Genomic DNA, 25,305 nt, shown 5'->3' with positions numbered 1-25,305 from the left:
GAGAAAGGAGGTTTAACTCTGCTCATCTGCAAATAATATAATATATGCAAACCCAGTTTCACCCCGTTCCCTAAGGCTGTAGATAGAGGAGCTTCACTGACACTTGTGAGTTTGGGCTGTTGTGGTACATAGATTACCCAGCTTGTAGCAGACCAGTGAATGTGTGCAGCCATTCCAGGACCACAAATAAAACTGGATGAATTCACAAAACCTTCCTGAGACAAAGAAGCAGTGCAATAATACTTCTAGTTAATGCATAGTAGGAAAAAATTGTTTTCACAGATTTCTGGATTTTTTTTTTCTTTTTACTTATTTTTCTTCAGAGCCTTTTAGGAAGGCTGGCTAGTCTTTTCTCTTTTTTTTTTTTTATTAACAATCATGAACATACCCATGCTAATTTGATAAAACCCTATCCGTACTTCACTGTAGCTCACTGCTTGTCAAGGAAAGGGAAATGTTAGGGCTTTTTTGGTGCGGTGGACTGGAAACAAAGTAATAATATCTAGCTCAAGATTGAGTGCTGGTCCTCAGAATTCCTTTACCTTCATTATACAGAGCCTTTTCACTGTTTGAAAGATTGTCTGGCATTAAATGTTACTGCATGATAATTGGCCAAAAACTCCTTTGCTGGCTGCTAATGAGCTGGTAGTGAGGATTAAATTTCATTCTAACATAAATATTTATAAGCATTAATTAGTTATGGCTTTGCCTCAAGCATGAAAAAAAGTAAAAAATACCTGCCCACTTTCAACATTTATTCTGCTTATTTCTGTGCACATCATGATGGCAAAAGAATATGATGACACACAGTAGCTGGTTTACTTCCCCCCCTGCTGTCTATGAGGTGAACATCTGGCATCAGGAAATAAAAGAGCGTAAAACACTCCATTGCTTGTCGACATGAATCAATCTGCCACGCAAGCTGTGCTGAAGGTAGTGGATGCTGGATTAATTTCTGCCAGAGTTGTATCACATGTATGGAAGACTCAGCAATTTTCATATGGATTTTTCTAAATGTTACAGGTGACATGAGTGTGTTCCACAAATTATGTTTACTGTGGCAGAGTGGGATGAACTTACTTGGTACTTGATGTCTTTTCGAGGTGATTTTAGTTTTGTTGGTGTTCCTACCAGACATCTATTTGGTATGGTGGAACAAAAGATTTTGATGATTCTGTAAGTTGCTCATAAGTCAGATGGCAGAAAATTACTGAAGGGAAATATGACATCAGATGTTTCTTTCAGTTACTGAAGATCTTGTTAGAAGACGTGCAGAACATAACAACTGTGAAATTTTTTCACTGGAAGAGATCTCTTTACATCAGCAGGAAATAGAAAAACTAGAGTATCTTGACAAATGGTGTCGAGATTTAAAAATTCTCTATCTTCAGAATAATCTAATTCCCAAAATCGGTAAGTGCTTTCTGGATATTTTTTTTTAAATGGATTTACATGCATAATTTTGAAATCAGAAAAAAGTATCTGTTGAGTTATACTTTAAGGGAATTTAGAGTAAGTAACTACAGAAAAGTTCTTTGTTGATCTGCTCCTACAAGATTTTCTTTCCCTGTCTCTTTGGTAAATTTGTTCAGAAGCTTAGAAATTTGCAAGGGAAATTTTAAATGAAAAAGACGGTACTGAGATACAAGTCAGTAGAATATGAGTGTGGAACACCTTTGATTCATTAAAAACTAAAAAAGTCAAGGTATGACTTAAATGTCCTGTCTTTGTGGGAAACAGATAGACAGACAGTTTAGCATATACCGTGGACTGTGATATAGGACTAGCTGTCTTCAGGTTTGTTTTAAAATTCAATTTTTATACAAATAGTGGGTTTTGTTAACATTTAAATAATTTTCATTCAGATAAAATACTTGCTTTTGTGCATAAAGACAAGTTTTTACAATGAAGTCTCAATGGTCTTCCTGCACCACTGGGGACTGTATAAGTTCATATGGTCTGTTTTGTGCTATAGGTTCACATGTTTGCTGTGCTCTCTACAGAAAGATATGACATCAAGCCTAGGGCTGGAAAAGCTTAGACTCTGCAGGTAGTGTGTTGGTGAAGAATGAAAAGTCAGAAGTGCTCAGGAATTATATTAGCGTATTTCTTTGAAGCCCCTTAAGAGGAAGAAAGAAACATCTCTGAAGTTTTAGGGTGAAATTCTGTGCTCAGGACTTGTAAGCAAAGGCTTTAAACTCTCTGGAGGGGCTTATCAGGAAACTGTATCTGTACTGGTAACATCTGCATTTCTTAGAGTGGAGGAATCTTCTCCCAGAGAGAATAAGATTGTTGAAACTGGTTTATGCTGCTCTGCCCCATCAAAAATGGGACTAAAATAAGTTGGTTTTCCCTCTGTTACTGTGTCCCTAAATAAGGTGCAAGACTTCATCTTTTTTCAACACTCATAGCTCCTTTAGGTTAGTGTGGTATATCATATTACCTTTCAGATTATTGCTTTTTGGACACAAGATTTTTTAAGCAATCTCATTATTTTTGGTGTATCCAATTTTTATCTTAACATAATCTAACTTTAGGAGTTAGGAAAGTATGTAACTTACTACTTTATATATTCTTGTATACTATAACAGCTTTCCAAGATAATGAATCAGGAATAAATGAACAAAACAAACAAACAAACAAAAAGCAGCACTGTATAAGTAGTGACCAAAAGGGTTGCCCATAGGGGCTGGGTTACAAAGTACTGAATTTGAGAAGTATTTCTTCCCAGTGGATATCAACATGTCCATGCAGAGCACACAGCAGTTCTGAGCATGCTTCAAAATGTGTGTGTGCATGTATTAAATACTGGAGAGGGAGCTGGCTTCCAGCAAGAATAAAGGTCATTTGGACATTGAAAGGCATTTTATGAAAGAAGTTTATTTGAAACATCATGTAATGTGAAGAGAAATACCAGTAAAATGAGGATTTGTAGTAAATTTCAAGGGACGTAAAATAAAGTTATCTCCTTGGGTATTTTCAGTTTCATGAACAAGCCTCCTCCAGAATCTATTAGAAAGTAATACTAGTCTAAGTCTCATGGTTTTCTTCAATAAGCATAGCCTCACGGATTATACTGACTCTACTGGGATGTGCCTTCTCTCTTCTTGAAGAAAATCTTTACGCAACCCTCAAGATCAGACTTACAACAAGTTATAAGGCAACCACTCTATGGATGGGTGCTGGTTCTTTTCTGCACACAGAAAAAACTCCACAAGATACCATTGGCTTCAACACTTGTCTCTATCACATCTTCATGTATACAGGCACTGCTGTTACAGAAATAGTAAGAAAAATGAACAGCCAGCCTAATCTGCACAAATCTTTGCTGAGAAATTAATTTCATCATTTGTGAATTATGAAGAAAATATCTCTCCAAGGCTTTAGTAAACTAAGTGATAGGATTCATGTCACCAAACTTTTAGACGTCTGTGTCTTAGGCAGTTACTGTAACCTCCTTTTATAACCAGTGATGAAGAAAAGGCGTTATTTTTGAGCATGATTTGGCTCACTGGTTCTAGACAACCAACTTAAGATAAGACATATTGCACCTTGAAGAGCCTATTTTTCTTTGTTGATTATAGACAAGCCTAGAAAACTAACTCAGCTGTAGACATGATCTAAGTTGGTCAGATGAAGCTCCCTCTGCTTCAATTTCTTTCCTTGTCTCAGCAGGGACAGTTTGTACAGCAGTTGATCAGAGAAGCTTGTGAATTAGAGTTTGAGGTAAACTTTATAACTTCATTGGGTAGATTTTCCAATCAGATCTTTGAAATATCTAGTGGTTGGGGAGGAATTGGTGAATTGTGACACAAGTTATACTATGTATGTTGTCTCAGATTTATGTCTCTGACCTGTGAGTCATGTATCTCAAGTGGTATTTGCTTTTTTCAGACATTTTTGGAAATTACTAAGATTTGCTACCCTTGTCATGTGAAGTGTCGGGGGGCAGGAGGAATCCTCTCAACCCCAGGTGTTTTAACTATTAGCACCTCAGGAAAGCCAAGACTCTTCTGTCTAACCAGTCTGTCAGCGTCCCATTATAAGAACCCTTCACTGAACAGTCCCACTGGATCGGAGGGCAATTCCACTGCCTTGTTCAGGGAAACACACCGACAGCATGAGGGGAGCCCCTCAGCGGGTCTGCCCGCTTTGTTTAAATGTGTTACCTGCTGCTGACAAATGCTAGCGTCCACAAAGGACTCACACTAACAGCTTAGGGAATAACACTATTAATATTAAATTGTGACAAATTAAGGTTCATGATCACTGGTGATAAAATTACATACAACTAAATTATAATCACTAATAACAGCTAGAATGAGTTAGTTATTTAGCATGCATAAGGCAAAGTTCTTACCCAATAGGTGTTCCTATGGGGGAGAAGACAGGCTTAGCCCGTTGACTGATCCCAGGAGTTACGACAGAGTCTTCCCTAACTTCTCCCCTCTCCTGTCCACTTTTTATACTTCATAGTACATTGCATATTCATTCATCATACACAGGATTAGTTACAAGTTTCTGGCTTCTAATGCAAATTAGTACGCACCCTCAGACAGCACTACTGAAGTTCTCTGCTAACTACGCATGCTCCTCAAATGGGGTTTTGCCCTCTTTCAGGGGGGCTATTTGAGTTGGAGGTCATGATCTCCCACTACCACAATTAGCTTTGTCTTATTTTCAACTAATTGTCTGTTGATGTGAGTGGATTGCAACATCTTATCATCCTGTTTCTTCTCGGAGCCAGAACTTTCCTCACTTGAAGGCTTCTTTCTGCATAACTTAGGTAACGGTGGTTTCACTATCTGTTCTTTGTTTCTCATGCTCCCCAAGGCTGACTACCTTGACCAGAAGTCCCTTCATGATAACTTTAGAGAGTGAGTCAGCTTGACCTAGCTGTGTGAACACTGAATCAGAGCTGGGTAATCTGAGAGTTTAGACAACAATCCCCGCCCCCCACCCCCACCCCCCACCCCTTGGATTTATTTCAGTCCAGGACTAGCCCATTTCCATCACATTTAGGTGGAGATTGAGTGACTCTAGTCATACATATTGTTGTTACTAACTGGTGTTGTGTGCCCAGTGAGGTGTAGTAGTACCTTGGAAGCAGGCAGCTTTGAGATGGAGGTGTGCGTTAGTATTACAATGAGATTATTTCATTGGCGGAAAGTAATGTCACCACAACGGTTGGCTCAGCCACAGACTTCTCATGGATTCTTCATGTGACAACTGCTATGCAGCTGATCAGCTGTGTGGTCCCATCGAGTTTCCATTCCTGCAGGGAGCACAACAGGGCATGGCCACGGTGTCTCCACTCCACTCCATCCTCCATCGCTCCTATCAGCATGTGTGGCTTAGGGAACTGTGGTGATGTAGATTCTGTGGATGCTAACTGTCCTGAACGTGATACCTGTAATTTTACTCTAAAAAATCTTTCTGTAATACTACGCTTCTGTTAGGACCCAATTTTCTTTAATTCCCACCCTCAATGTGATTTTCCCACAACCCTATTCCCTCTTTACTTCCTTTGTGTATTCAAAGGAGGAAATGCTAGCCATTCTGACACAACACTACACACTGTGAAACTGATAATCTCAATAGTTTCTGGTGAACACAATACAGGTTAAATTCCAGATTAGAAGGATGTGTGTGGCTTTGTTCTGTTCATACTGAAGCCATATATATACTTATTTGCAGAAATTTTAAAAAGGGAGGAGAGGAAGTTTCTGGAATTAATCCGGTAGATAAAAGATCTTTTAAAACTAAATCTGTACTAAAGAAGCCATTCTTTTCTGTATAAGTCAGTTTAAAATTCTGATTTTATAAAGATTGACTAAGTGTGGCCTGGTCCTTTCTAAGTTTCATGACAAATGGAATGTTTCACCATGGTTTTTGCCAGTCCTGTTGCATTATATATGTTTTACAATTACATGAATTTTTGATAAAAAATGTGTTTAAAACCTTCCTTATTTCTTTTTATTTTTTTTTATTTTAATTTGTGTTTTCAAAGAAATTTCCTGGGTTTGTCTTTTCATTAAAATTAAATTATTAATGCTCAGTAATCTGAGACATATTCTGATTTGTCCTTCCTATTTTTCTGCTGTATTGTTTCTTTGAAGTAAAGTCTGCAAGTAAAATGATAATGTCTTTTCCAATGAAGAAAACTGAAATAACAGATCTACGTTTTCTTACAGAAAATGTGGGCAAACTAAAGAAGCTGGAATATTTAAATGTAGCTTTGAACAACATTGAAAGGATTGAAAACCTGGAAGGTCAGATTTTAAACAAACCATTTAACCTTTTCGTATTGAAACACTGAAGTTGTGACCTAATGTAAAAAAGGGTAGAAGCCATTAAGTATATCCACCGGTAAAAGTACTTTCATGACATTCAGAAAGAGCCTTTTTGTGTGCAGTGTTTCAACAAATGCTTTTTTGTAAGGAAGAGCTCCCTACTGCTGAATTTATGTAATTGAACTTCCTTAAATGTATATTCACTCACTTTTTGCATACTCTCTCACCAGCGTTGCCATGTACAATAGCTCTATTCTTTAATACTTTACAAAGTGGGAATCCAAATTTTTCATGAAATTGGTGTTTCCCCACTGTAAAGATTAGATAATTTCTTATGTAGGTTAGGTGGAGCAATGTTGGGGGTTTGGGTTTTTTTTTCTGTTTGGTTGGTTGGTTGGTTTGGTTTTAATGCTATGCAGGCTGTAAAAAGTCTCTTGTGTAATGTTTCAACAGTCATCTTCAATTCAGCAATCAAATGTCACACACAAGAAGGTTCTACACTGTGCACAGGTTGCATTGGCAGTCTGGGGTATTTTTAAAGAGTTTTTCGCATGATCCTTTTCTCTGTATGAAGTCCTGTCTGTTTTATCTGTGTTTAATCCTTTATCCTGTTGTAGTTCCATGTACAAAGATCTAGCATTTTCCAGTACCAAAATCTAAGACTTAGAGCCACCCATAAACACGTTCCATATTACATGAATAACTTCTGATTTCATTGCTTTGTTTTCCTTGATCCTGATTCCTCCAGTTGCTGAGTCTTTAAAAAGTCCACTTTGACATGGGAACAATTAAAAAAAAAAAAAGCTGCATTTTGTTTATATGTTTGATTTTTAAGTCTACAAGCTGATTCAAGAGAATGGCTTAAATCGAATAAAAAATACACAAATAGGCTGAACACAAATTTATAAAAGTTGAAAAAGTAGGTAGTACATGACATATTTGGCAATTTGTTGAGCAACGTCTGTTTTCATGCCAGTGAATTTTAAGTTTCTCTATCAGACTGCATTATTTATTGCTGTGATTTGTCATTTACTTAGGAGTCAGAACCTTTGGGAGGCAGACTTGCAAAAATTTGGTTTATTTAAATCACCTAAGAAATGGGTTTGAGTTGTTTATTTTCTTTCCACTCCACTATGCACAAAATAATTGCCAAATAGACCTGCAAAGGGAAAGAAATTATTACAGTGATGAGCACCTAAGTTGAGTTTGTTCTTAGCTAAACTTTTTTATTCTTAGAGCTAAGGTTATGATTTGTGGAGAGATTATGACAAAAGGAGAGGCTGATAAATTTTGGCTCCAGATTTTCTGGCATCTTGTGAGCTAATTTAGTTTCTGTTTATAATGAATTGTTTTGGTTAACAAACATTTTCTCCCCAGTATTTGCAATATAATCAGTGATAAAGTATTCACCATAGCCAAGTCCACAGAGTGGAAAACCTAATCTTGACTTGGAAAGAATTTTTAGAAAACCTTATCTTTACACTTGAATAATGTTAGCTAAGATTAACATTACACAGAAATAAACCCCATAACTGATCATGCTCTCCTGAGGCAGTTAGCTACTCTTTTAGCTGACTAAAGACTCAGTTGAGGAGAGGTACCAAGGCAATCAGACTGTGAAAATTTAAGTCCAGTTAATCTGAATATGTAAATTTCATAGCTTATCTAGTGTACCAGCACTGACCACAAAACTTTGATAGTGTTAAGATTCAATATTTTGGGTTTTATTGATATTCTTTTTCTTTCTATAAATGTTGTGACCTCATAAACTTAAGCTGTGAGTCACTTTTTCACTTGTGGCTTGCAGAAGATGTAATCTGATAGGATGAAATTAGTATATGGACAATAAATGCATACAGTTTTATATTCAAGTGTGTGCTTGTGTGTGTGTGTGTGTGTGCGTGCGTGCGTGCGTGTGTGTATGTTGTGTACATTTATGTTATAGACAAATTGTTTTTTCATACAGGTTGTGAAGAACTGAAGAAACTTGACCTGACAGCAAATTTCATTGGTGAACTCTCCAGTATTGAAGCCCTAAAATATAATATACATCTGAAGGAATTGTTTCTAGTGGGTAACCCATGTACTGAATTTGAAGGTTACAGGGAATTTGTAGTGGCAACTCTTCACCAGTTAAAAGTAAGATTTTAAAAATTAAATTTATATCCATATCAATAATGAGCATTGTCAACTGAACATGCTAATCCCGAACAAAATAAATGCCTGTGATAGGAAAGCTAGTAACATTTTTCTTACTGTCCACAGGGAATTAAATCCTATTCTGAAGAATGAGTAACTACAGTAAATAGTGTGATAATAAACTGGTTCTGTTTTGACTAAACCACATGCATTTGTTAACTTTTCTGTCATTTTTATTCGAGAACCTTAAACAAAGTTTTGAAAAAACAAATGCGTTGTACGGTTATGGCTTTTTTTCTCATTGGTTTTTATATACACATTGTATTTTTAAATTATTTTCATGACTGAAGGAAGTTACCACATTATTGGTACCATACCAACAATATGCACCAAACCAACAGTGTAATAAAAAGATAGAAGTTGGTGTAAAAATGCACTATATTGCATCAACTGTAAATAGGTACTTTGAGACTGAGGTTTTGTACAATGACTGATCAGATGTAATGATTTCCTGTTATTAAAACAAGCAATCCCAGTCCTGAAATATGCCTCTACAATTTCCCTTGAAGAAGCACAGACACCTGCTTAACTTATTAAGACTAGATTCAACTCACTTAGTTGGCAATAAACTAACACATCAAAAGAATTATTTTTGTAATAGCTTTATGAGCTGAATCAAGGTCAGACAAATATCAGAAATGGCTGAAGGGACTCTTTCTACTACATAGTTTAATAAGACCAATTGAAAATGCAAAACCCCTGGAAAATGCAAAAAGCAGCTCTCACATGCACAACACTGTTTTCAGATCTGAATGGCAACTTGTTTTTAATTCTTTTTAATACAGCATAACTTACATAGTTCTATGGAGGCTTGAAAGGCATATTTTTAAATTTATAGAGAAGGTAATCTATCAAAGTTAACCTGCAGTTTAATGTATTTATTGATTTGAATATGTTTAAAATTTCTCACATATGTATGTTGGGTTTTTTCCCCTCTGGGAAGTTTTTGGATAGTAAAGAAATAGAACGTTCAGAGAGGATTCAAGCACTTCAAAACTATCCAGAAGTGAAACAGAAAATCAGAGAACAGGAACAAGTTTACCTTCTCAAAAGGACCAGAGAAAAAGAAGAAACTCAAAGAAGGATGCAAGAAAAAAAGGACAAGAAACAAAAACAAGTGGAATCTGAGCTTGAATGTAACAGGTAGCAGTAAGCAAGAACAGTTTGTGAGCAAATGTCGCTCTTCTCTATCTTCATTAAGAATTTTGTTTTTTCTCATTGAATAGTTTATAAAATTCCACTTAAATATTTTTGGTTTTATTGTTGATTCTAGCAGAATTATTTCTCCTCATGCATGTTCTAATGAAAAATATAATTAGTTACAAACATAATTTTACTGACCTGCAGATAGTACAATAGAATTTTTGTTTCCAAACTCCAACCTAAATTTTCTGAGTGCCAAAATAGTGTAATTGATAGCTTCTTTCAGGAGAACAGCTGGAAATTGTTATTTAAGGTAATGCAGGGGTTCCAGAGAAAGCAGCTGTTCAGCTATCTGGCTTTAGAGTTATCAGATAGAAAGACTGAAATTGAATATTGCAGATCTTTTGCAACGTAAAAGGCTATGGAATGTTATTTCTATACTTCTTCCGCCTATTATCACTGAGATTGTCTAGATAACAGAAGGGTTTTTGTCTGGGGTTGTCTTCCACTACAGTTGTCATCCATCCTATATTTAATCCAATAGAGACTAAGTTCTGTGGAGCTGGCTATGGAACTTTGTCTTCATAGGTCACAGCTGTATCATAAATATAGTTTTCTCTATATATCAGTAGAGAATTTCTGAAGATTACAGAGGCTTAGGGCGAGCGGGAAAAATTATTCAGGTTCTAAGCTGGCACTTGAGGAGGTGCCTAAATAAAATATTGCTACCCTATAAATCTCTATGCTGCTGGCTGATATTAGGAATACTTAAACATCACACAGACTGAAGTTTTTTCACCTGGAAGTTGTGAGGGTATCTGAAAATTCTGCTCCTGAAATTAAATCTGTTGCATTATCTATCAGGGATTTCAGAGGGCTGGGCATAACCACATTGTCAGTTCTTAGTTAAGTCACTGAAAAATATTATATTGAATGTTTTTTTGATTAATGAAAGAGACAGAACAGAGAACATTATGCAAATATATAAGATGACCTTCTTGGTAGAGATTATACAGCTATTAGTATTGAGTCAAAAAATATTATTGCAAGAATCCATTAGCAAGTACTGTTACTTTTTCTTCATTTCATTGGGATAATATTCCATGTGATCTTGTGTAGCCCAGACTCCCTACAGGACAAAGAAAAGCATCAGGAAGAAGGAGATGGAAAGCAAGAAACGTGGAGAACAGCTGAAGATGATGAAGAAGACAGAAGGTTTTGGGAGGAGCCTACACCATATACTCCAGAATCTAGATTAGAAACTCACAGATATATTGAACAAAAACGGAGAGCTAAAGATGATATAAGGTATGTTTTTGTTTTAATATATTCTATGACTTGAAGAAGGGGAAATTTTTAACGGTACAGAGGAGAGGTAGGTGATTGCCTCATGTTAAATTTACTGAGACTGGCAGCTTAAATCCCTGTTGCCTGCGCAAATATGCTTGTAAAATTTAAATGAAACATTCAGATTGTTCACTTTGGTTTGTTTAATTCTCTAAAATGTATTTGATGCCCTTAATTTTGTTTTTTCTCAAATAAAGTTTTTAAATATAAATTTTCTTTTTAATTCCATTTTATGGACTTCAGAACTTTCAATTTTCTGTCAGATAACTAATATATTTCAATATATCCAATATTCAATAATGTAGTTCAATGTTTAAATTCTTGCAAAAAGCATTTATCCAGTGTGCAGATTGCATTGTATAAATTCCTTACAGGCCATGCTACAAAATTTTTGCACAAGTGACACTGCCAGCAGCTTTTCTATGTAACTTTAGTAATTTTTTTACATACTTTATTAAAGATATTTGTCCTGAGTAATAAGTTTCTTCATGTTATATGTGCTATTTGGCACGCTGAATCTGAAAATGTCTGACCCCTAAAATGTCTTTAAAACTTTCTGAAGTTGCCATTAGTTTTGCTGAACATGGAAAATTAATGCAGATACCAGCAAAAAAAGTTACTTTATTGCTGCTGTCTTATCAGTTCCACAAACAGTTAGCAATGTCTTTTTTTTTTCTTATATAAAACCATTTGTGCCAGAGATTTTTTGAGCTGTTCTTTTAGAGGGCATGATTTTCAAAAGATGTATCAAGAGTAAGTATTGAAAAAGTCACTCCTAGGGAAATCTCCAAGGAATCTGGAAATCTGCATAACTTGTTGCTATTATTAATTCAAGGTCTAGCACTTTTCCAGAAGAACTACTGTGAAACCCAGATTCTAACTAGTTAGAATTTTGTTGTTTGGCGTGCCTTGCTCTAGTCAAGAGCAAATGTGTTCCAAATGCTTCCCTCTAAATATTCAAGGACAGTCCAAATAGTGTTATAATAAAGACAGAATAAATCCTTTCTAGATTTTTATAATTTTTGAAGGCTTTTAAAGAAGTTAAAAATCCTTTCACACTTCACTTTTGGTGAAGTTTGGTGGTAAGATTTTTGTTAGGTAGCATGAGAAAGATGACAGAAAACCTCCCTTGACAACTTCAAATCATTCTTGCTGGTGGACAGGAGCTAAAATACAGCTTTAATATAAGTTATTCAGTACAAAAAGATATTTATTTTAGTATAAAATTTACATGAACTCAATCAGACTAATGCTAAATTTGAACCTACCTATGACATGTTAGCACATGTTAAATTTACCAGGTGTGTTATGCACAGTTGATAATAAACTGAGCAGCTTCAGCTGTTGTGAAATGAGTGAATACTTGTGGTTTCATTCACAGAAAATTCAGACAAATGTAAAATCAGTTGCAGATGAAAGGTGCACAGTATCTCCTTTAGCTACTTGCTGCCAGAACAAGGCCTTTTGGCTCATCTTAGCACAAAGTCAGACAAGTCATCTTAAACTAATGATTATGACATGACTGAATTTGCTTTAAAATGGTATACATGAGCAGACAGATTTTATCTAGGAACAGATTATTAACAGCTGGAAGGTGGCAGGATATAATTTCCTGAAGTCTTTCTGAGAACTGCCTGTTTAGAACAGAATGGTGGTTCATTCACTTTGCATTTAAGTGTCAAGAATGGTGATTCAGATGTAGAAACTTTTAGCTCATAAATCCCACATTAAAGCTCTAATCTGCACTATGGAATAGCGTATTAACACATGGATAGTTGTGAATCATAGAGTTATAGAATCATTTAGTTTGGAAAAAACCTGTAAAATCAGCAAGTCCGTCTGTCAATCCAGGACTGCCAAGACCACCACTAAACCATGTCCTTGAGCACCACATCTATGCACTTTTTAAACACTTCCAGGAATGGTGATTCCACCACCTCCCTGGGCGGCCTGTTCCAATGCTTGACCACCCTTTCAGTGAAGAAGCTTTTCCTAATATGCAATCTAAACCTCCCCTGGCACAACTTGAGGCCGTTTCCTCTGTCCTATTATCTGTTATCTGGGAGATATCCCAGATATCCATATCCTGTTATCTGGGAGAAGAGACCGACCCCCACCTGCCTACAGCCCCTGTCAGGTAGTTGCAGAGAGCAGTAAGGTCCCCGGTCTGAGTCTCCTCTAGACTAAACAGCCTCAGTTCCCTCACCTGCTTCTCATAAGACTTGTTCTCTAGACCCTTCACCAGCTTCATTGCCCTGCTCTGGACACACTTCAGCACCTCAACTTATTTTTATGTAGTCATTCCAGTAGCTCCACTTGAATGTTTTTATTTCTTCTTCAAATCTATTGTATTTATAGACCAAATATTTTTTTATGCTTTTTTTTCCCCTATCTGGTCTAAATTTTACATACTTTATTTCCCTTATTAGTGATTTACCTTTAGTGTTCTCATAATTTTGAACTTAAGTAAGAAACTGGTTTGGTAACAAAAAAAAAAAAAAAAAAAAAAAAAAGCAATGTATTGCATTGTCTTTTTGAGAAATGGCAGGTTTTTACATGTCAGCTTTTTTACAGCATGGCAAGTAGCCATGCACGCTAGATTGACCAGCTGAAGAGTGGATTAATACAGTGACAATTACAGAGATGTATTTTTAAAGAAAGCATAGACATTTTTTAGCTACATGCAAGCAGATTTTTATTTTTCATGTTCCTTACTCTTTCTCTACTTGCTCATGACCAAGTAATTTATACAGGAAAATATCAGTACTACAAGTCTTAATGATCTGACAGTGATCTGCTTTGTTATGGCAGATAAATTTAATTAGCTTGTTCATTGCACTAAATGAAAACCAGATACAGTTTAGTTGTTGATGGCTGGACAAAAACAGTGAAGGTTGAAGTCTCCATTGGTATATTTTTTGAAGGAAGAACACAACAAATAATGTAATAGATTTATCAACAAATAATCTATGTGTATGCACTGTCGTCATGCTCTATCCTGTTTGGCACTGCCTGTAATCTTTTGACCATTAAAATTCTTTTTACTAGTGCAGAATAGTGATTGATAGACATGTTATTTACAGATAGGCTAAGCATTTGTTCAGTAAGAATAATTAAGTTATCATGAGTAAAAAATTCTTTAGAATGGCTTGCACATACATCAAATCAGTTAACAGTAAGGATACCTCACGATTAGTATGGCTATTCATAACTAGAAAAACATCCCATTTTATATGTTTAAGCAATCCAGTGATTTCTTAAGATATACTAAATAAATCTGATTTATTACTGTGGGATAGTGGACATTGTAACAGACAGAACTTATTATTGGTGTAAGATGTGATATTACAAAGCATTTACTCATCTATACATGATGCTTTTAATGTGGAATTGGACATTTGATATAATCTGTTTTGTTCCTGAAATAAGTTGCAATCTTAGTATCAAAAACCAGATAATTCTTTCCCCTTGCTGTCCTTTTCTTTCTTGTTTGCTATTAAACATAAACTACCAGAATGTGAAATGATAAATCATTTTTTGTTCTGTTTTTAAAGGGAATCAAAAAAGAGAGAGAAACCTCTTCGGACACTGATCACTGCAGAAGGAAAAGTTCTGAATGTGAATGTTCCTAAGTATGTAAGGTTAAGAGGTTAAACAGGGTAACCTCTTCATAGTTGGTTTGGGCAACTATATTCAAAATATATATTATATATAATATATATGTAAATATAATATAAAAATATATAACACCATAAAAATAAGAGGGCTGAAAAATTATCATTAGAATATGATTTTCCTCGTGGGCAAACTGACATAAATTTATATTCTGATGTTGGAAAAAGAATTACTTTTCAGTGAATAAAGTGTTGAACGTTGTTTAATTTAACATATTGGTCTCTGATGACTAAAGAATTTGTTTTTCTGTAAAAGATATAAGGCATTTTACTCTTTTCCTTCTATGGCAAGGCTCTCTTTCTTGAAGCATCTTGCTAATAGTGGAAAAAGTTTAACTGGTTTGTCTACTGAAGATAAATGTGTATGAGTAGATATGTAGAAAAATATGTCCAAGTAATATTTCTGGACAAAATAATTCTGTCCTCTCATGACAGATGTAAAACTGGCAGAATTGGAAAGGATATTTAATTAACTGCTGCAGCATGAGGTCCTTTGACACTGCATGAGGTCTCTAGCAACACAGGCTAGTGATACAGGGAGGTCTCTGGTATGTTATCATTGACAAAGGCACCTGGGTATCCAAGTGTTTTGGAACGAGTTTCCAGGGATATCAGCCATGCGTTACCATTGGTTTCACTTGACCCAAGCCTCCCTTTTCTAAGGGAAAACAGGAGACAGAGTGCAAATATTTCCTTATAAACAGCTCCCCCACGAGCTTCCAACAGGAGACTGTGATCAAAAAGTGGCCTACAAAGGGTCATTTACCTGTCTGCTGCCCTCTGAGCAAGTTTTTCCATCTTAAGACTGATATAGCTACAAAACAAAAGCTAAGAACATGCTTATCATTAGCATGAAGAATGCTTTCTAAATCTTGGAAATTTTTAAATCTATACAAATTCAAGGAATTTTAAAACCTACATTATAGGAGCAGCGTACAATTTTCAGTGGTATAGGGAAAGTTAAAGGTAGTGGCAGAAGAATTCAGGTTTATTCCATCTGTACCAGGAGATACTTACCATTGTACCGATGTACTTTTTTTGTAAAAATCTGTTGAGTGAAAAAAAATTAATTAATTTTCTAGGTCAAAGAAACTAAGTCAATAATACTTTAAATCTTATGTTGATAGAATTTGATAATGCCTCTTAAAAAGCAGAGACATTTAGAATAAAGCTCTAGCTATCTTTTTAGAAGAAATATGGTCCCCTGGAGTCCACTGTTAGTAGCAGTCCTGTTTGTGTCACCCAAGTTTTCTCAATGAGAATTTTTTCTGTGCCCACGTAAACCCAGATCAATGAGCAGTTATTGTCATGGCTTCAACAAGAATATCACAGCTCTTCAGCTCAATCTGGCAGTGTATTGGAGAGACATAAAGGAAGAGATGCAAGTAGACAGATGGTGTTCTCCAAAGTTTTTGCTTCAACATGAAAGTCTAATGCCCATAGCAATGTCCAAGCTTCTCTAATGTTCTTTTTGAAGGTTAGCAAAAGAAATGGCTGCATGCTGCTGAGAACAGCATGCTTCTCTTCCTCAATTCTAACTCATCTGCACCTAGAAAATTTTACAATTCTTTTCTCTTTTTCACCCTTCGTGTTCTAGTGAATTCTCAGAATTTGTGATGCAGTAAGAGAACAAAGCCTGAGCAGGAAGCAAAGCTATTTTGTATTCTTTGCAGTTTTCCATTAAAAAATACCCATAAACTAAAAGCTCGATAAGTTTTCTTGCAAATTGACTGGATCAGAATACAGGAGAGCAAAGAGTGAAAAGTATATCTGGCAAATATTTTTATTGCTGAAAAAAATTTATCATCTAAACAGTTAGCATCTGAGCTTCTTTCTGTTACCTGAACCTGAAGTATCTAAGTATTTTAATGTCACTGAAATATTTCAGATAAATCACATTAAAACAAAACCCTCTCATTTTATACTAATAACTATTTTATAAAAATAATTTCATTTCTATGTGGGTTTTATTCTGTTTTTTTCTCAAATACTTGGGAAATGTTGGGGTATATGAGCAGAACTTGTAAGTCTGGACTAGATCTTACAGTTGTAGTAATAGGTATTGTTTTGAGTTTATAGCTGGTAAGATTCTTTCACAATTGTAAGAACTCAGCCCACAGATCACAAGCACACAGCTAATACAATCTACAGTCTCATTTTCAACAAATACTATAAAGCTTGTAGAGTCAAGGATATTGTGTAAATCATGTTTTGCTTTGGAAATGCACAGGCAGATATTTATATTCTAGGCAAATTAATTGCTGTGAACAAAGATGTGATTTTTTTTTTTTTAATAAACATATAAGTTTAGAATTACCAAATTCCAGGCTTTTCATGCTTTTCATGAACTTTTTTGTCTCTGGAGCTGTGGCTAGAGCAGACCTATATCCCCAGCAGGTGTCCCTCTCTGCACTGACAGACTGATCTTCATTTTAGCTGACCTTCAGTTTTTTTCTTGTGGGTTGGGTGAAGAGAACAGAAAAGGAGTGTAAGAACGACTTTGATTGAAATACCAGTATTTTTTCAGTTCATGAGGAAAAGGCAACTGTTTCTAAAATGAACATGTGACATATAGTCTAAATGGTATTGTATTCATCTAAAATTGCTGGCAATTGAAGTATGCTGTAATGTTCATTTATTCACTCCAATTGTATTTACCCTGGAGGTTTTTCTTGTCATTATTATTAGGCTTTATTTCTCTTTGAAAGACGATGAAGAAAATAACCGGATCGTCTTGGATCTTGCTGTTTACAGGTTAGAATTTTTTTGTATCTTAATTTTTGCCATCCTTAAGTTCTAATACGCGGTGTTTCAGTTATACTCCCCTCTGTAATGGGGACTTTTCAAGAGGAAAACGAATAACATAGAGGGTAATGGAATCAGTCCTGAAGCCTGTGCCAAAGAAATGAAGCTGAATAAACCAAAGACCCTTCAGACTGTTCTGTTGCTCCTGAATGAGGACTGTGTCTAATAGTCCTTTCTGGAATTTATGTTTTCTGCAGTCCACAGGCAGGTTTCCTCCACATCTGTCCTTTTATACTTATGTAAATATTCTTCATTCTTCATTTGCAGATTTGAATTGTAAGGAATGGGGGGTTTTGCCCATTCTTTGGCCCTAGCAGTGCTCCAGTACAGTTCATGTCCTTCTAGTTAAATTCTTCTTCTCCCCAAGACAGTAGGTTAGCCTTGTCCTACTTTCCTTGCTTATGGAAAGAGTCCATGGTCCATGCTATTGCCGCAACTGTGCCAGGCCATTCCCTGAAAGGAATTTGGTTGAACCAGGCCAAAATATGACAAGGAAACCTGATAACTATTTGGTAGTACATACTACTAAGCAGTACAGTGGCCTTGCCCCCACTTTGTGAAGGGCTTGGAAACCCACAAGCTTATTTACCCATAATAGGAACTTGTTAGAGTAAAGTTTGAACTAGTTTTATGGCAGAGAAACACTATTCATGCCAGAGGTTCTTCCCTTAAAACTCATTAATTTCCCTCAAATAGACCTGCTCCATGTTTTTGAATTATAACAATTAGGGTTTTTTTAAAGTCTGAGAAAATCTGTTTAGGTGCAATAAAATGTTGGATATGTTGTAATATTCTGTGCTCATTTGTAAGAAATGCAGACTAAAAGGTCTGAAAAATTCACCTGAGAAGTAACATTATAATAAAGTGAAATATAGAATACATCCTCATGCATTCACATGAGTTGTGATGTTTAAGCGGAGCTTTTACAGTTCACAAATTTTGTTTGACAGTACTGAAATTGGAAAGTACTGTGTTTTCTGGGAATGTAAAGTATTTCTGTTCATGGTTTTCCAGCAAATTCTGTGCAAAAAAAGGAACTTCTATTGTACACTTACTAGTTAAACCTTCAGAAAACAAAAGTAGCAAAATACTTTTACAATAGTAAATAGCAAGTAGATTAATTTTTGTATTACTGTATTTTTTTCATATTTACATATTTTTTACATTTTACTCAAATGTAAAGCACTAAACTAATAGAAGACCTTTTCACTTTCCACAAAGATTTTGAATTCCTGCAATTTTACAATAGCTGATGAGGTGGGCTTGACAGAATTTAGACATTATTTTAATGGACATTCTGTGATCACACAGGAAGGTCATGTTTTTCTTTCAGATATGTTAAATCCTAATAATATTTCATATAACTTAATAACTGAAATTGAAGTTTGTAGTTTATAAACTGCAAAATCATCAGTAAAGAGCTATATGGTCCATGCTGCTTATTTACTGGACTAGATTGTACATTGATTCATTTATTTCTATTTAATTTTGAAGACATTTGGACAGTTCGCTGCTTGACGTTGATGTCCAGCCAACTTACATACGAGTACTGGTGAAGGGAAAGGTTAGTATTTTTTTACTACATTCATTTCAAGTCAAGAGTTAATGCTGATCATAGTTATTCAGTGGACTCTGGATCTGACTTTTCTGAGTTACCTCCTTGTGCACCAATGCAGAAAAAGCACTTGCATTATTTTGGACTGTACATAAACTGTGGAAGTCCTAACCAGAAGATGTGCAAAGCCTGAAATGAAATTTTATTCTCTCTTTCTCTCCTTCTCTCTTATTCCCCACAGACAGTGTACCATAATTCACTTAAGAAGAGAGCTTGCTAGTTGCCCTAGGCTAGAATTTAGCAACGTCACAATCTGGAATTTATAGTTGACAGAAACAAGTGGATGTATATTCTTTTGAAAGGGCTTTTAAAATGTCGTTCCAGTTTTCCCTCTTCTCAGTGGTTTTAATTTTATCATCAGGTTTTTTTTAAATTCAAAGTACTTAAGCAGTAAACTAAAATCCCTATTTTTGACCGTGCTAACTGCATAAACAAAACTTCAGAATTACTTTACATCTAAAATAGACTGGATAATCTTTCTCATTTAATTGCTAATGTAAGTCATGCATCATTTTATAACCTTCTTTAGAAATTTCACTTCAGAAATGACAGCAATTCAGGAATATACATATGACTATACTTATAAGTAAAAGCTATTTAGCATGCTAATAATTTATTAGGATTAGTAATACTACATATAAAGTGAGAGGATTTAAACTATACTGTCCTGAAGATCAAAGGATGTGACAGTGATGTACAAAAGATATTTTAGCATGATATACTTCTCCAATCCCATGTTTTTTCATAGCCATTTCAGTTGGTGCTCCCTGAGGAAGTGAAGCCAGACAGCAGCTCTGCTAAAAGATCACAAACAACTGGTCATTTAGTTGTCAGCATGCCAAAGGTATGTAAAATAATCTGAGGAGGCATCATGCAAAGATACTTAAATGTTGTGAGTACTTTGAGAATGTTTCTGAGCCACAGGTAACATCTGACTAGCTAAAGTTATTCTGTCTAGCCTTTCCCATCAGGACATATTTTCCAAAGAAGGAACATTCCAGAAAGACAATTATTCATATAGCCAAACCTTAGGCATTAAGATCCCTTTAAAAGAACATTATGAAAATCTGCATTAATAGAGCTATTTGTATTTCCTTTCTTTTCAACAAAACCAGCTTTTCATATATGAAAAGAGGCTCTGCAAAACATGCAGTGTTGTGCAAATGTGTAAGAAAATGGAGTTTTTAAATAACTGAAAATAAGCAATTTACCTACTTTCCTTTTCTTCCTGTGAAATAATAGATCAAAGTTTCAAAAATTGTAAGGCATGCATATGTAAGAAAATTATGTTTTGTTTCAAGGACAGGGATGATGTACTATTCACGTCACAGGTGATCTGAACAAGCCTTGCTTAATTCATTTTCCCTTCACCCTCTCTCTGGCTGGAAAGGATCTACTGACCAGCTGTACAAAGTATATGTAATCACAGAGCAAAAAGGTTGTAGCAACATCGTGTTTCAACTGAAAAAATGCTGCACAGCAGTCCCTTGTACTTAAAGAATTCTGGATAGAAGTCATATACCCCTAATATTCCAAACTCCTCGTTCTCCTATCTCACCTGCGCACTGATATTTGCCTGTATGGTATGATGCTGATCAGGATTCAAGTCAATTGAGAGTTCTTCTGGTAATTAAAAGCAAATTGGCTTGCAGTGGTTTTTTTAATTCTCTCTCTCCCCTGCACAGCCCAGTTCTTGCAGTGTAAATGAAAGCAACCTGATAGGTATGTCTGCTTTATTTCCTCTCCAGTGCATGTCTCCCTATGGTTTTAGTAAATACATAAGTGGTATTTTGATTTGTGGGATGACATAATGAGTAGATGAGATAGAATCAGAGGTGGAACCAGGACACCTCCTACCCATTCCTACACATCTGCCAAAAAATTAGAGACTAAAGAAGAAATGATCAGTAATGAGGAACAGTTGAAGACATGGAGGTCACCTTGCCTTATTGAAGTAGACAGGGAGAAAGTTAACAGGTGGCCAGCCAGCAGCCAGCGATAGTTTAGGGGACATTAGAGCTTAAACACAGGGAAGGTGCAGCAGCGTGAACCAGAATAGAGGACAAGGGGCAGAGAGAATCTGAGTGGCAGAGGTATCTTTATGTTTGGGACTTAGCAGGTGGGACGATGGCAAAAACAGGAAGGCATTTAAGGTGGGGCTTGATGTTGTCTGGTACAAGACTGAGTTCTTGGACAGGCAGGAAGAGCAGAGATGGATTGAAGGGCTTGGAGTAGACAGGGAACTGGAAGTTTTAGAAAGGCAGAGTTCTGGAGATGAGAATGGATTAAATAGTGGGGTTCTGGTAACCGTGGGAGAGCTTAATCAACTTCAGCGTCTTCTCTCCTGTCATTATGTCTTTGGAGGGTTGAGCTGCTTTTAAGGCCTCTAGGACTGCATCATATATTTTTGGCTTTCAGAAATAAGGTAACCATGCCCAAGGATAGTTATAGGAAAAAGATAAATTCTTGGTGCTCTAGCTTTACCTTCTGGCCTCTAGTAAGTTTCTCTGCTGTGTAAAGAGCAGTGGGAAATTGTGCTGCATATGAATCTGCCGGGGCATATCAATTACATTTTCTTCTGAAGGAAGAACCTTCAGCCACATATTATTTGGGTCATTTCTTTCTCTTTGTGCTCTGATTTAATTGTAAGACTATGAAACTAGTAGCTGGAAGTAAAAAGTTATTTTTCAGCTTTTGGCTTTTTCCACTTGTGGTTCTACACCTTCTATGTTTTCTTCTATGCTTCATCCCTGCATGGACAGCCTCTCATTAAATCACAAACTGTCACTCTAACATCAAGCATACAGTTTCATCAGGAGCTTGAAGAATGCTGAAAATTTTCCTCATTTGGTTAAGATCCATATTTTGTTAATGTTCAAAATTCAATTATATGAGAATTCATTTATTCCTAAATTTACTTCTTTGAAACTGAGGCCTTGACATTTGCCATTTTGGATAACATTTTCAAATGTTTCTGAACAGTTTTGTTTACTGTTTACTTGCCTTTTGGATATTTTAAGTATTATCAGTTTTCTATCCTGTAACTTGTTTTATTACTCATACATCTTGCTGGTGTCTTTGTGGATGATCAGTGCCTTAGAAAATGTAAATATTTTGAAGAGTCTCTGGATATATTTAACTCTGCTGCCTGCCTAGCAAAGTCATACATAAATCAGAAAAATGAATATTATCTCTTCATATTGTGAGAACTGCTTTTATTCCATGACTAAGTTTATATTTCACCTACATTTCACCTACCTTAACATTTTAGCCACACCTACGTATTTTACCTGTCTTGAGGGTCCGGAGCCTCCTTCATCTCAGAATCTCATGATTCACAGATATTTGTGAGACCTGAGAACAGGGAAGGTCTGTAGAATAACTGAGTTGATGTTCTGAGCTTTGCCTTGTTTTGGCTAAAAAATACTTGTGTACTGGGACACAAAGAGAGATGCATGAATGGTGTGCTGCATACTCTAATAGCTTCATTGTCAATGGATCAAAACAATCTGGATCCTGGAAAGCAGCTTTGCAGAAAAGGACTTGGGAGTCGTGTGGACACCAAGCTGAACATTAGCTGGCAATGTACTCTTCTGCCAAAGAAGGCTAATTGTATCCTGGGCTTCATTAGGAGCGTTGCCAGCAGGTTGAGGGAGCTGATCCTTCAGCATTGGTGAGACACACTTGGAGTACTGTGTCCATTGCTGGGCTCCCCAGTACAAGAAAGGTGTGGACATACTGGAGAGAATACAGCAATGGGATGAAGGTCGTGAAGATACTGAAGGGACTGAAGCATCTCATCTATGAGGAAAGGCTGAAAGAGTTCAGACTGTTCAGTGTAGAGAAGAGAAGGCTCATGGGGGATCTTATCAATGTATATAAATACCTGAAGGGAGGGTGCAGTGAGGATGGAGCCAGGCTCTTCTCAGTGGTGCCCAGTGACAGGACCAGAGGTGATGGGCACAAACTGAAACACAGGAGGTTCCCTCTGAACATCAGAAAACACTTTTTTACTGTGAGGCTGACTGAGTGCTGGCACAGGTTGCCCAGGGAGGTAATGGAGTTTCCCTCCTTGGAGATATTCCAAAACCGTCTGGACATGGTCCTGGGCAACTGGCCCTAGGTGGCCCTCTCTGACCGGGTGACCACCAGAGCTGCCTTCCAACCTCAACCATTCTGTGAGTTTCTGTGAACTCCATGGATTTGCTGACCAAAGCTGGATTTGTGCTACTTCACAGCAATTGCATGTTAACAGACACTAACCTATTCTTCTTTGTTCTGTATTATAGTCACAGAACCTGTTCTCTTCCCCCAGGACTGAATTTGAGTGCACAAGTTATATTTTTGGGATACATATTCTTTTCAAATGCTCTCTATCCATACAAATTTTATTGATATTAATATGATGCAACCTAGGCAGCAAAGTATTATGAATAAAGATTAGCAAAAGCTGGAAGGCCAGTAGATATTTTTCTTCCAGAACATTATGGCTGAGATTATCAGCAACGTTTGAAAATAGTATTTTGAGATCATTAATTTAATATGAATTCCTTTTAGTAAGATAATTGGAAGAACAGAGTTCATGCAACTTCTTTCAGGCTGTATCAGTGATAATACCAGCCTAATGACTACCTTGCACTGTATTTAACCTTTTTGTTGCTGATAAACAATTATTACAAACATAAAATTATTTGCAACTCGATAAATGGCCTAGCACATTCCTTAGGCAATTAAAATGTTAAAAATGCTATTAAACTAAAAATAATCTCCTGTAATATGCTTTTTGCAACACTATCCTGAAAAGATCTCTCTCTCCTCAGTAACAGAACAGAAAGCTAACTGAGTTCAGTAAGTGTTTTTCACTTGCTTTAGTGAGTTTCTGATCAGGTTACTAAACATTTCACCATTCATCTTCCAGCCCTTTCATAGTTCCCTAGCATTTAAAATGAAAAACAAAACCTCTTTTCTTGCCTCTTTGATGACCTTGCCACACCAGAGATGCTGGAGATACTAAATTCCACATGACGTAAAAGAAAGCAACTAATTCTAACCTTCTTTTCTAGAAACATTTTTCTTGTACTATTTACTGCACAACAAATCACTGCAGAATGGGTGTCTTTCTAAGGCAGTGTCTACCAACGTATTTTGGAAGGTTATCAAAACAAACTGAAGGACACGACATTCAGTGAAATGATATTGTGACACTTTTAAAGTGTAGTGTTTATGCCTTAATAATAATCTGTGCAGAGATTTTGCACAAGTAAGGAGTTGACAGTGACTACATTGTACATGCTTCATTTTCTGGGAAAAATATTTATGACATGATGCTTTTCAAACTTTGGATCTATGCTCTGGCAGTATTATCTTTGCTGATGATGCAGGAAAATTAAAACCTGCGTTTCTTTAATAGACTTTGAACAAAATTGGCATATTACATTGGTGATTTTATAAAATGTCATCAGTAGATTACATCAGTAGCATTTTAAATAATGTCTGAAAACAACCCAAACCTCAAACCCCGGTGTTATTAGCAAGCAGTTTCTATTTGGTGTTCTGAGACACTCTGTATCATGTTTTAAAACTTTATTTCAGTGAATCAGAGAGAATAAATTGGACTTTTTGTTTAATTTTTTTATTATAGATGCAGTCATAAAAGAATTCTGACAGCTTTTGATTGCCTGGACCTTCAAAAGCCTTTAGAAATGTAAAGATTACTGAGTTAAGTTCCTTAATGAATTTAGAAATAGGAGTGGTATGTATTATGTGTGTGGGTGTAAAGGTTATTTGATAGAATTACGTTATATCATTCTCAATTATCCTAGGTATGGTAACTGCAGAATTATTTTGTTACCATAAAAGGCACATGGAGACATACAGCTGTGGAACCCTAGAAATATATTCATCCTTCACAATAAATGTGTTTCAGGGAAATTGTTACTCAGTGGAATTCCCACTGTAAAGGAAGAAAGCCACTGTAGAAAAAACATGTGGACTGAAGAAATGACTCAGCTTAAAAATATAGTTTTCACATATTTATTCTGTTTTCTCAAATATATTCCAGATTCTATTTAACACATCCATTTCTAGAATTCTCTGATAGTGATCTTAAAAGCAGTCTCCTTTCAGTTTTCTGATTAATGCAGATATTGGCAATAGTTTCATAGAGTAACTTTAAGAAAACTTCATTATCTTAATTTATTTCATCTTCCTGTATACCACAGGCTTTATG

The 25,305-nt window shown here is 35.9% G+C and overlaps 1 protein-coding gene across 1 annotated transcript in view; it reads left to right on the top strand.

The window, feature by feature from the left end:
* Window positions 1-1,245: 1,245 nt before the first annotated feature.
* DNAAF11 (dynein axonemal assembly factor 11) overlaps window positions 1,246-25,305 on the top strand; it is a 28,273-nt gene continuing 4,213 nt past the window's right edge. The window contains exons 1-9 of the mRNA XM_014281486.3: window positions 1,246-1,413; window positions 6,195-6,272; window positions 8,260-8,432; window positions 9,436-9,635; window positions 10,755-10,943; window positions 14,537-14,614; window positions 17,345-17,410; window positions 18,956-19,025; window positions 19,825-19,920. Coding sequence (XP_014136961.2) covers window positions 9,577-9,635; window positions 10,755-10,943; window positions 14,537-14,614; window positions 17,345-17,410; window positions 18,956-19,025; window positions 19,825-19,920 — 558 coding nt within the window. The 5' untranslated portion in view covers window positions 1,246-1,413; window positions 6,195-6,272; window positions 8,260-8,432; window positions 9,436-9,576. The remainder of the gene's footprint in view (window positions 1,414-6,194; window positions 6,273-8,259; window positions 8,433-9,435; window positions 9,636-10,754; window positions 10,944-14,536; window positions 14,615-17,344; window positions 17,411-18,955; window positions 19,026-19,824; window positions 19,921-25,305) is intronic.

Source organism: Falco cherrug, chromosome 3 (assembly GCF_023634085.1).
Source record: "Falco cherrug isolate bFalChe1 chromosome 3, bFalChe1.pri, whole genome shotgun sequence".
NCBI classification, from domain to species: domain Eukaryota; kingdom Metazoa; phylum Chordata; class Aves; order Falconiformes; family Falconidae; genus Falco; species Falco cherrug.
Note: the sequence above shows the minus strand (reverse complement) of the source record. Positions and strands in the feature narration are given on the sequence as shown.